Raw genomic sequence first — 13,109 nt, forward strand, 5'->3', positions numbered from 1 at the left:
TGGTTAGGCAGTAAAAAGCACACAAAGGAAATGCTTAGTTGCTAATAATCTGTAATAAACTCTGTTCTGCTCTGTGCTCCAGAAGTGCTCTCTGGGACTATCTTAACAGACTCCTTATCTGTGATGAGACATAAATTTCATTTGATTTTCCAATGGTGTGCTACTGCTTAGTAACATAATATTTGAAATCACTTTTCAATTCTGTTTTGACCCTGTAAAGATCTTTCAGTGTGATTTATGTTGCTTCAGGAGCCTGGAAGAGAGGAGCAAATTGGGTAGAGTATGTTACATAGCTCTCTGCTGAGTTTAAGGTGCTCACTGCAGCCAAATTTTAAGCTTCCTAGACTGTTGATTCTAGTTATTAGATTGTCTTTGGCTCATCTCTCGTTTCACCTGTGCAATTGCATTGACATTTTTCTGGTGTACTATAGAGAGTTAAATCTTGGGAAGCTTCAGCCTGGAAACTGAGGAACCAAAGTAGATAGACCACTTCTTACTGGTAGATGGCAGCCCCCAGGTTTACTGGAGAACATGTTTTTTTCAGCCCTGACTTGTACTATCCCAGGCTTGTAATCCCTCACCCATATTTAGGATGTCTCAGGTTAAGGGAATAGGATTGACTGAGGCACTTGATGCTTATCCTGGAGCAATGAAAAAAGCAGTAAGAAGGGAGAGAGTAGTTAGGTACTAGAAGATTAATATTGTTTTAGATTGCTTTTGCTCTGAGCATTGTTTTGCCACTTTTGCTTCAGCTCTGTTACACTGCACAGAAAGCTGTGTTGCCTTATTACACTCTTAATCTTTATGGCTCTCCACCCACCTGAGCTGTCAGCCCTTTGCTTTAGGAACGGTTTAGCTTTGCTTACTGTATTATTCTTAATACTTGCAAACACTTGTAGCTAGCACTCACTTGAGTTACAATGTACTTTATCACAGAACTGCTCAGCTGCTACTTCTCAGCACAGTCCGGGAGGATGTTCTGGTATTTTAGAGCCTACAGCACAAAACAGTTAACACAGGGAGATGCTTTAAAGTGACAAGTAATCTCTGCTGTGTTTTTCTAACCTTATCTCGTCTTTCTCCGAATTCAAGCACAGTGAAGAGAAAATGTCCTGGATATTGAATTCTTATGATGATAAATGGGGCTGTTGAGCAAATTTTATCTCACTGCTGTTATTGTGGGAAATCAGGCATTTTACTTTCCCTCTCAAGGCGCTATTCATAAGGCCACAGACTGTTACAACAGTTCTCAGAGTTAAACAGATCATAGTTTTATTTTTATTTTTACAGTTGCATGAAATTGAAAGAAGATTGTGATTAAGAGCTTCTGAGCCATTTCAAAATTTCATTTCAGATAGCTCTTGATAGTCTTTGGAGCTGCATCCAGTGCCACTGGTAGCTTTCAGCACGCTGTCTGCTTTGGTTGAGAAGTGAAGCCAGTGTTTAAGAAAAAAAACCAAAAAATGTTCATTCTATCATCGCAGTAAGAATTCCTACCAGTGTCTCTGAAAGAAAAACTCATTTGCAGTTATTTTGCTTTCCAAAAAATGAAGAAAACAGAGGTTTCTCATAGAACAGCCTGTTCTCTGTCATTTAAGTTATCATTTAAAGACTCTTAATAAAGTACAGAAAGCTTGGTAAAGGCAACAGGTTTAGTGATATAGACAACAAGTTGCTCAGAAAACATAAGAATGAACAAATACAGTATTCATTATAGTTTAATGGCTCTGGTGTATGAGTTTCCAAAGACTCATGGAAAGCAAAATATAAAATTACTGCTGTCTCTCAGGTCTATGTGTGGTCCAAACTAAACTATCCCTTGATATTTGGTGTTTTTTTATATTGATACATATATTTTTTTATGTGTGTCTATATATATAGCACTTTCAAAATCATTTATGAGAAGAAGAAGTTGGCTACAGATAGGGGACACCTGCAGATGCACCTGTGTTTTCTGACAATCCTTTTTGAAGCAAAGAACTGAGTAAAATTTAGGAAAATCAGCTCAGTTCAGCTCAGCTCAACTCCTCCATTTGTTCCAGGCATTTGGAGCTGGGGAAGATGCACAGATTATTTAAGCTGGATTTCCCTCCCTTGGAGCACTGTTAAACAGCAACAAAGACAGGACAGAGATCTACTCTGGTTCAAAACGATTTGTGCCATAGTCATAAAAGAAATGAAAATATCAAGAGTGAAGGAATGACTTTCAAAATATTGTACGTTTTATTAAACTATCCCAGAAAGGAAAAATAAATGTCAATTTATGCAGTAAAATAGCTTCTTATTTTTTTAAACATTTTAAAAATCACGCACCACTGTTTGCCTACTAAGGATCTCCCTCAAAATGAATTATAGATCTGAATATGTATATTCTGTGTAATATTTCACAGACAAAGGATGGCTTCCTAAATACTGCAGGAATTATTTGACAATTAAGTGGGTTTTTTAAATATTTCTCTGAAGCTTGAGAATGTTTATGTCTTTGAAACTTCTGAATGAACACTGACAGTAATACAGAGCAACCACTGCAAGTACATTTCAATCTCTGTTGAAATACCATAATTCTTGTTTACCTTAACTGATGGGTTTTACATAATGTAAACTACAGTGAGCAAACTCAATGTAGTTAGTGTCAGGCTCTTTTGGCTGCTCCCATTTTCCCCAAAATAAAGATGTGTTGATTTTTGTGGATTAGTTAGTATAAAAGTGCCTACTATGTGCTTTTTCCAGTTTTAACTAACTCAGATAGATTGCCAGGATAACATAGAAAGATTTATTTTCTGTTTTAATTGTGACCATTACGTACAATTTTTTTAAGTTCAATTTAAAACAATTTATTTTAAGTAGGAAATAAGTACCCAAGCCTTGTATATGAAAGCAGATCTAGTGTTGTAAAATATGCATAGAAATATTTCATTGACTTTTAAATTAAAGAAGTTATAACATGTATATTTGGGAGTTTTTTTATATTTGTCTGCATTTTCCAAGAGCCATAATAAATCTATTGACATGCTGCAGAATAATTTGGAAAAAATTATAAAAGTGTATTGAACAAATACTGACAGGAGCAAATGATATTAAGAGAGTTACTGTTTCAAAAACAGATCTGAGTATTTCTTTGCAGAATTATAGAGATTTCTGTGTTCCAGTTAAGAGGGTTTTTTTTGTCTGGTACCTAATTGTCCCATATTAAATTGATTTATATTATGTCACTCAGGTTATCTTACTTGGTGTTCACTGTAAACTATCTTTTAAAAGTATCTCTGGAGTGTTCAGGCATATTTCTTGGACACTGAGATTATCTGTTTCTTTTAACATTAACTCTTGGGGCCTCAAGCTGAGATGGAACAATTTTTTTATTGAATTATAATTAGCATTTTGAAATGCTTGTTGAACGTGTACCAAAAATTTTATGTACTGATTCTTCATAAACTTTATTAAAGCATAATGTCTCCTGGCTGAGAACTGTTCAGCTCTGCGTATGCAGGAGCTTACTGAGCGATGGCCTGTATGTCCTTATGTGCCCCTATATGACTCATCCATATCTGTAACACAGGTTCTCATTTCTAGGCTATGGTTTTGTGATATCTGGGGCTGCTTTGGACATGCTGATGGGAAGGTAATATCTCACTTATCTAATATGTAGCATGGCTACATTTCCTCCAGTGGAAAGGAGCTGCCCATTTATATTGACCTGAAACAGAACAAAATCAATCACGTGCAAACCTAAACTGAAGCTATGAATGGGAAAAATGCAAGTTGAGCTTACTTGTGAAAACACAAAATTTTGTCATTACTTCAGTGTTCAGTGATCAGAGAATCAGGAACTTGACAGCAGTGCCCCTGACCTGAATTTCAAAATTTGTCATCATTTTCTCTGAAGTAAATGCTTCTTTTCTTCCAAGGCATCTCTCCAATAGAGAAAAAGTCAGAGAGAGTGAACATGGGCACATCCTAAATGCAAGTAAACACAAGTAGATTTAATTACAAAAACCACATGAACTCCAAATGAGAAGTGGTGAACATGCAGCACATAGGCAAGTGTCTCCTCTGAAAATACAGTCTCCTGCTGCTTGAGAGGGAAGATCTACCAGAGGAACAACTTGTTTGCGTGCAATTCCGTTTGCCTAGGATATGGCAAAAGCCACCTGTTACATAAGCATCTGGTAATACATTTCAAAGCAGTTTTCTTAGAAAAGAAGTTCAAATTTGTCATTGTAGTCAGTTTGACCCTGGCTGAATGCCAGCTGCCCACCAAAGCTGCTCTATCACTTCCCTCCTCAGCTGAGCAGAGAAGAGAAAACAAATGGGTCAGTGGTAAGGACGGGGAGAGATCATTCACCAGTTGCTGTCATGGGCAAAACAGATTTGACTTGCAGAAATTAAGTTAACAATTAAATCAGTGCAGGATAATGAGAAATAAAACCAAATCTTAAAAACACATGCCCCCACTCCTCCCTTCTCATGTTTAACTTTATTCTCAAATCTCTACCACCTCCTCCCAGCAGCACAGGAATTGGGGAATGGAGGCCGTGGTCAGTTCCATCACACGTGGTCTCTGCTGCTCCTTCTTCCTCAGGCAGAGGACTCTCACACTTTTCCCCTTTTCCAGCGTGAGTTCCCTCCCATGGAAGACAGTTCTCCATGAACTTCTCTGACATGGGTCTGTCTCACAGGCTGCAGTTCTTCATGAACTGTTTCACCGCATGTCCCTTCCATGGGGCGCAGTCCTTCAGGAACAGGCTGCTCCAGTGTGGGTCTCCCGTGGGGTCACAAGTTCTGCCAGCAAAGCTGTTCCTGCCTGGGCTCCTCTCCCCGTGGATCCACAGGTCCTGCCAGGAGCCTGCTCCAGTGCGGGCTTCCCGTGGGGTCACAGCATCCTTCAGTCATCCACTACTCTGGCAGGGGTTCCTCCAGGGGCTGTAGGTGAACATCTGCTCCAACGTGGACCTCCGTGGGCTGCAGGGGAACATGTCTCACCACTGTCTTCATCAAAAGGTGCAGGGGAATCTCTGGGAGGATCTCCTCCCCCTTCTTCTTCATTGATCTTGGTGTCTGCACAGTTGTTGCTCTAATAAAGTCTCATTTCTCCCTCCAGCTGCTGTTCTACAGCACGTTTTCTTACTCTTCTTAAATCTGTTATCCCAAAGATACTACCACCACTGTTTATAGGCTTGGCCTTGGTAAATGGTGTGTCTGTCCTGGGGCTGGCTGGCATTTGTATCTGTCAGACACAGGGGAAGTTCTAGCAGTTTCTCCCCTGTAGCCCCCTGCTACCAAAACCTTGCTGTGCAAAACCAATACAGTCATAAACCATTTAGATGTGAATGTACAATTAATTGCAGGAATCCAGTTTAGATGGTCTGGTGTAGCTCATGTATCAGCTGCTAGAAAGGGGTGAAGACAGAACTAATTAGGAATGAAAATGCCTGATTGCTGCCACTCATATTTTTTTCCCAGTTTTCATCTAGTGTGAGCTTTCTGCTTTTCCCAAGTAATTTTGAAATCTAAAAGTTTAGCTGTTATGTTGTAATTATTGAGTAGTTGTGTAGGTAACGTTCTATGAAACACAAACTGAGAGTTTGTCTTCTTTATCAACAGACACCACCCTGCAAGTGTGTTACAGAAAAGATAAATATTCATGTTTTGTGTACCTGAATATATACACAAAGAAGAGTCTTATGGGAGGTCTGATACACTTCTAGAACATCCATTTCTGTTTATTAACTGAGGCTGCTGCCTTTGTGACCGAGAAACAAGCCCTGCTCCAAAGATATATTGGAGATATATCCCTGTGTACAACCAAAATATCCCAAAGATATCCCTGTGCACAACCCAAAGATACCCCTTGTGCACAACCAAATATTGTAATATATATTCGATATGGTTTGTATAGGGCTGCTGCCCTCCAAAACCTTGGCATCTCTAGGTTAGTCTTAGCTCTATCCAGATTATATTTAATAGCTTGATTTATGTGAAGTGTAAGCTTCAAGGCCATAGCTAAAAGTGTACAGAAATCAGGTTATCAGCTACACAGAGCTCTGTTGCTTTGCAAATAATACTGAGTCATTGGACAACAATGATTCTATAATGGAAATTTATTTTAAAATTTCATTTTGTTATGCTGTGTGTTTTGTGAATGCGTGCTGTTATGGAAAGCTACAACATTGTTCATTTCCATTAAGAAAGTGGGTGGAAGTTCTGAAACTACTTATGAAGTCAAGAAAGCTGTACAGAAAAACAGATGTATTTATAAAGGTGCTTCTTAGAAGGTTTAAAAGTGATTTAAAAATGGGTGGATCCAATCTGTTAGATTTCAGCTGTAGGCCGAAAATATGTATGATGTTATCACAGATGACAAAATTTTGAGGAATTCTGAAGGAGGATTTTATCATTTTATTGATAAATGGGTCAACTTGCTAAGGCACTTAGAGCAGCTCAGGAGCTTTATGTGTTAAAGAGCTGGAAACAGTAATGATGTCTTCAAGGAGACAAATGGACAAATATACAGGAGCCTGCAAAGCCAGACCATAATAATGGAATCGATGACTTGACTAAGATAAAGTACATGATGGACAAAAAGGAAGAGGGCTGTTAAGTTCTCTTCTTTTTATTGTCAGTTGAAAATGAGTCTGGAATGGATCTTTTGGTGAAGAAGTCAGTAATGTCTCCAGTGAGAAACATACAATTTGCCTTCCCTCAGAACTGGAAGTCCATCATTCAGATGCAGTGTCAGTAAAGAGAGTGATGTGCTCTAAATCTCTGTTCTTAAATCATAGGTCTGTGTTCTGGGGGTGGTGGCTGATGACAAATGGTAGAGCTTGAAAGCTCTTGCTTCTTAAGGAAGAAAATGCTAGGGTTAGATTTTAGAAAAGCTAGAATGGACAGAAATATGACATGGGGAAACAGGTCACATCACTGTCTGTCCAGAGGCAGGGAAAAACCTGAAGGGAAGTATAACAGATAAGGTGGACCAACTGCCCTTTTGATAGGCTTGTGCTGTTGCCGTTGACGTACACCAGCACAGTTCTGACTGGCCATAAAGAGGACAAAAGTATTTCCGTTACCTCTAAGTTACTTGCTGCTTTGACCAGTAAAAAAAGATCAGCTGTGTGAATATTCGTTTGTAATAGCTCCACTACTGTTGAATTAAACCAGCTGTTCTACGCATGGGAGTGTGAGGAGGCATGTCAGCCTATGCATTTTATAGAACTCCTGAGACAAGATTTGGAATACTCCTGTGGGAAGAAGAAAGAGAAGGTCAAAAAGGTATATAAGTATTAACCTACTGAAATAAGGAAATGGTTTAGCCTTCAACAGAAAGCTGTTATGCCTTGACGTGAAACCTGGCAACCATTTAGCAAGATGTGGAAAAACTTGCAGGAATCTGAAGATGCTGTAGCTGAGTGAGATCACAGGGAGCGTTGGGTGGGCAGAACACTTTTGGACTTTTGCCAGGAGTTCTGCTTAATGTTTCTTTATCTGTCTCCCAGTAGCTTGACAAGTAAAACGGGAAGTGATTCTGCCTTGTGAAAAAAGAAAACTTAAAAAATTATTCCCATATCACTAAGGTAAATTATAAAAGCGTGGTATATAGAGAAAATGGCTGTTTTAAAACACCAGTTCCCAGTCTTCATTATTTTTGTGAGCTGTGGCATTGTGAAGTGATGAAACATCAGGGAGCTATATTCCTGCTGTTGCTTTTAGTGAGCTTGAGTTTTATAAGGAAAATAGAAGAAAAAAAAAAGTATTGAGCACCTTGGCTACATGGAAAATTATGTTGCCTGCAAATTTGTACAAGTGAAGATGTTATTTTAATCTTACTGACTATTTTGGCTGCTCAGTCCACTTCCAAGTTCTTCCAGAATGCCTGGCATTTCTAAATATGATCCTGAAAATTACTGAACATTGTACTGATCAGATAGTCTCACTTTCTGTGACTTATACTACTGACTCTAGTTCAGTAATTATATGCTGCATAATTCATTTGTAAATAGAAGTTTTTCTTGCCGTTGATGTTCCAGTCTTTGATACATTTTCTATTTTCATATGTCCCACCAAATAAAAAAAAAAGCTATTATTGTGTAATGGGGGTTAACTAGCTAACATATTTCTTATAAACTCACCAGAGAGCTTGCTGCTTACTCTATTTCATGTTTTCATACAAAGTCTGTTCCATTTATCATTTGCCAGATTTTCCGAAATTAAATTCTAGAACTGTCTTGTTTTCCTCTTTGTTAACTCTTTGCGATTTCTGCACTGATGAGTTTCCAGGTTACTTTCTCATTTCTATTAGATACAAATTTATCAAAATCCATATAATTTTGGAACAGACAGCCCTGTAGTTCTTACACCTTTTCCCTGGTTAGTGCTTACAGTTGCCTAATTGTGTTTGCCTCTTTTCAGGTAAGGTGGAAAAACTGAGGCTGAGAGGGTAAAAACAGGGCTTAATATTCTACTTTGAAATGAAGCAGAATCTTAAATTAAAAGAAAAAAAGGTCTGCTGAACATACAGAAACCTTCATATTTTGGTTTGGATTCTCTGCTTCCACAGAAAGAAAATGCATTTTCAGCTGTATTTTTATAGAGTGGTAGCTAGTGACTAGTTAAATTAATCAGAAGTGTCTATTCTGTATGATTATCCTGGGGATATATTCCATTAAGTGAATGCTTTTTCTATTTTAAGGTGAGATGTAGAATATGACTAAATACTGTCTGTAAAACTTACTGTATTTTGTAAACTTTTACTCACCTCTTCTACTCTGTATTTTCTAGATGGTTTTGCTCTCTTATGTAGTGTTCTTTTTGAAATCTGGACTTAATCCTGGTACCAGTGAAGAAGGTTAAGAAATTTTTCAATTTAAAATATTAAACCTAGTGTTCTTTGAGAAGAAATTCAAGAACAAATAAAATTAAATCCATGTGACATTCCACATAGCTAGTAAATCCTCAAGGACTGAAATTTAAACATAGAAGTAAATACTAATTTCAAGGAAAGTTTTCTCTGCTCAAGTGCTGGTGCTAATGGAGAACTGGAATTTGAGGAGTACTCCACTGCTCCAGCAGTGTACTGGGTCTATGAACTCTTCTAGAAGGAGGCAGGGTTCTGGTGAGGGCAAAATCTGACAAGATTTGAAACAAAAGGGAATTTTGATGTTTGTCAATAAGGATGGTGAGCTATGTGGGTTAATGCTTAGACCGATTTCAAAAGAGCTATTGAGTCTACTGAGTAGAATATTATGGGTTTTTAAGCCACTTCTGTGGGAGGAGTTTGGAAGGAGACTGTTCTCCCATTTGCCTGGTATTTGGAACATCTTCTGAGGCCTCTAGCATTCAACAAGGTTGTATCCACAATACCAAATTTAGATGAAGCAGAGCTCCAATTCCACCTGGAAATTATTGTGTTCCTGGAAATTAGTTAAAATGAACTGTCAGAAGTGAGACACTGTTTACGTATTTTTAAGTATAGCTCAGTAGCTGAAGAAACTCGTGGTGACATTTATTAGCTAATCATTTTATTTCAGCCTTTCCTGCAAAGGCAAAGCATGCATTCCTGATACATAACAATGAAGAAGTCAAGTGGGGCTCTTCTCAACAGTATTGATACTGTTTAAAGTACCAATACTTAATGCAGTGCAGTGTCACTGTTGAATGACACTTCTTTCCCAACTTACATTCAGATCATTTACAATGCAGCTGAATGCCTGATTACATCTTCGAAAATAATTCTCAAAAGAACCCATAATATTTTTTATAACAAGGTGATCATCTTGAAGAAGGTGCAAGTCACAGAAAAAAGAATTTCACATAAAGACATTATCTTAATCTCACATGCTGCTCTGTTTATGCAGAAGTGACTTGCCAGTCCATTTTTAGCCATTCTGATAAAAATTGCCAGTACTTTAGGTTACCTAGTGTTTGCATTCAAATGAACAAATACTGAATGTTTTTGGAAGTTAGGCAATCATTTAGGGTGTCCATCTGAAGACTTTGGAGCTTGTTTCTCATCTTGTAAGCTTAAAAATGCTAGTGGTGGTCCCTTAGTAGTTATAGCTTTGCATTAATTAGTTTGTGAGGTATTAATAGTAATGCACCTGAAGCATTTGTGGTGATAGCTCAACATTGTAGGCAAGGACCCGAACCTATTGAAGTTAATATGAAAGCTCTCTTTGGCTTCAGTGGTGCAGAACTGGCCTGCAAATGAATAAACCAGCCAGCTGGATATATTGTAGAGAAATAATTATCACAGACTCTCTGAAAGTTCCTCATTAACATTATTGCGTGTGAACTTTGCAAGCAAATGCTTGAAGCTAAGCTCTGATAGCTGTTTGTTAGACAAGTGAATTAATAACTGTGGCTTCTGGTTCATACAGGGGGTTTTCTGTTGGATTTTTTTGTCCTTTCTTTGAAGACTTTAATCAGTATAAATGATTTAAAGGCTTCACTCCACTAGATGGGGAAAAGATGCTTATAGGGTAGTACTTGCTTACACTCTGCAGTTATTGATATGATGTACTATTTTTACACTTCGGTAAGTATAGATTTTGAATAAAAGAATTTAATTAACACTGCATAAATGTTCCTCATAAGGAGTAAATTCTCCATTTCTATTTCATTAATGCTTCATGCTTTTAGCAGTTAACTAATTTAATTTTACTCCTGGTGTTTAAGGTCTGTGCTTTTCTTTCCTCCTCTCTTTCAGTCTTTCTGTCTTTTAAACAGGCTTTGTTTGTGTTTTGTTGTTGGGAAGAGAAAATCAGACAGACATAAAAGAAAGGGAAAAGCACAACGTGTTTTTTTCTTTAGTTGGACTTTGTGTAATACACAGTGGATAGGTATCTATGACCATTGAAAAAATGTATGTAAGGTGAAAAAATGAGATTTTTTTTTTAATGATCTCTGAGATTTAAAGACTACAAATCCTATTTTAAAACTAAGCTAAGGGAAAAATTAGTTATTTCAAATGATTAAAGGTAGGTAGGATCAGTCACATTATAAAAACAATCCTTACACATACCAACAACTATGCTCATTTAATTTGGCTTATTAAGGAAATTGAGGGGTTTGGGAATCAAAATCCCTTTTGAGATTTTTTTTTTGTTTGTTTATTTGTGTGTGCAGTACAATAGGATTTTGTATAAAACGCTTAAATTCAGGATACAAAGCGAATGAAATGATGTGGCAAATGTTCAAAGTGAATAAAAAATATCTGTTCATATTGTGTGAGCACTAAGGGTTTTATTGTGAGAAGTCCAGGAGAATGATTGTTTTTAAAGTTTGAGGCAAACAATTTTTCAGTTTTCTTTCCTCCACTAACTTGATACAGTTGTATTAAAGGTTGTCATTCTCAAATCTTCGTTCGTGAAGCCTAGCCATGAAAGGTTGTCATGAAGAAATGTTAAGTGCCTGGTTTCAGTCTTTGGTAGCTTTCAATATTTTTTTATAAAGCTGGTAACATTTTTAACAACTTCAGGTTATTTCATTCAGACCTTAAGGTCACACTCTGATTCTCAGCTTTGGATCTTGCATATTTCTAACTTGTTCTTTCTCCATTTCTACTGATTTATGCTATTTTTGATTCATTGAACTTTGTAAAGTGCTAAATTATTTTTTTTCTTATCATGCAGATAATTTTGTATGTTTCAACAGCATATTTTTTTAGTGGCCTTGCCCCAGGGAAGAAGTTTTAGATGGTATTTTGGAAGTCATAGAGCAGACCAATGTGCTCTGATAATTATACTTCAAGAATCCCGAATGATACCTTAAGGGAGCTCCAGTGCAAACTTTGTCCATACATACTTGTCCTTGATGGTAAGATTGGATTAAAAAATAAGAAAAAGCATTGAAAGAGTACGGAAAATTGATTCTCCTTGAAGATTATTCATGTTTTCTAAAAAGAAGACCAAAATTAACCTAAAAATCTCATTGTTAAATCATGCTTTGTTTTGAATAATAAGATCTTTGTCAGTACAAGAAAAGTTCTCATAATAATAAGACCTAATTCTTATTTTCATCTGAAACTGGGAAGCATTCAATGGCAGGAAAACAGACAACGAAAAAGAAGAGGGGAAAAAAGACCTTGAAGATAATAATATGGATTGCATGGAACCACCAGCTGAAGGACAGATTCATACTATATTGAAATCTAAAGAAAAGAGGTTGCAAAGGAGCAGACAAGGAGAAGGCGAGTCAACCAAAACTACAAGATAATGTTTAATTCATAAGTATTTTCTGTCCAGTATTTGACTGCATTATCTTTCGAGTGAATGAAGTTGGTATGTAAAAGGAAACATTGGCAGCAAAATGAAGAGGGAATGTGAAACTTGCGTGGCATCTAAACCCCTCAAAAAGAGTGGAAAAAGTCCAGTTTGTAGGTTTTACAAAACATTTGAACCGTTTGTCTTCAAGGATGCCTTAATTGCCAATCTTTGTTAATTATCTGGTTCACTTCAAAGATGCGTGGAACAGAAATATATTCACAGAGTCATCGAGGTTGGCAGTGACCTCTTGATGTCATCTAGTTCAATCCTCTGCTAAAGCACTGTCAGCTAGAGCAGGTTGTCTGGGACCATGCCCAGTTGGGTTTTAAATATCTCCAAGGATGGAGACTCCACAACTGCCCTGGGACACCTGTGTCAGTGTTCTACTGTCTTTACAGTCAAAAAGTGTTCAGAAGGAATTTCATGCTCTTCAGTTTGTACCTATTGTTTCTCGTCCTGTGAGTGGGCACTGCTGGGAAGAGTCTGGTTCTCTCACCTTCACTCCCTCCCACCAGATATTTTTACACATTGATATGATCCTCCTGGACCTTCTCCAGGCTGAGCAGTCCCAGCTCTCAACCTCTCCTCATATGAAAGATGCTCCCTCCCATCCCTTAGTCATCTTCGTGGCCCGTTGTTAGCCCATTCTTAGCCCTGACCTCGCTTCAGTAAGTCCATATCTTTCCTGTACTAGCACTCCAGATGTGACCTTACCAGTGCTGAGTTGAGGTGAAGGATCACCTCCTTCAACTTGCTAGCAGCACTTTTCACAGTACAGTTGTATGTGCAGTTTAAGTGTTCCATTACCCAGTCCTCCTTCACCAAGGGTAAGTCTTCTTACAGACTTGC

The 13,109-nt window shown here is 37.6% G+C and overlaps 1 protein-coding gene across 3 annotated transcripts in view; it reads left to right on the top strand.

Annotated features, from left to right (window-relative positions):
• The window catches only part of UBE3D (ubiquitin protein ligase E3D), an 82,028-nt gene that overhangs the window by 48,792 nt on the left and 20,127 nt on the right, over positions 1–13,109 (top strand). Inside the window, exon 10 of one of the 3 annotated variants that reach the window (XM_050314446.1) lies at positions 2,043–2,502. The exons of 1 other annotated variant lie outside the window; for it this stretch is intronic. In XM_050314446.1, coding sequence (XP_050170403.1) covers positions 2,043–2,078 — 36 coding nt within the window. In that variant the 3' untranslated portion in view covers positions 2,079–2,502. Of the gene's footprint in view, positions 1–2,042; positions 2,503–7,496; positions 7,580–13,109 lie in introns of those variants that run through there. One more of the 3 variants, XM_050314442.1, reaches the window with a different exon arrangement.

Source organism: Myiozetetes cayanensis, unplaced genomic scaffold (assembly GCF_022539395.1).
Source record: "Myiozetetes cayanensis isolate MyiCay16 unplaced genomic scaffold, myiCay2020 scf2-11, whole genome shotgun sequence".
NCBI classification, from domain to species: domain Eukaryota; kingdom Metazoa; phylum Chordata; class Aves; order Passeriformes; family Tyrannidae; genus Myiozetetes; species Myiozetetes cayanensis.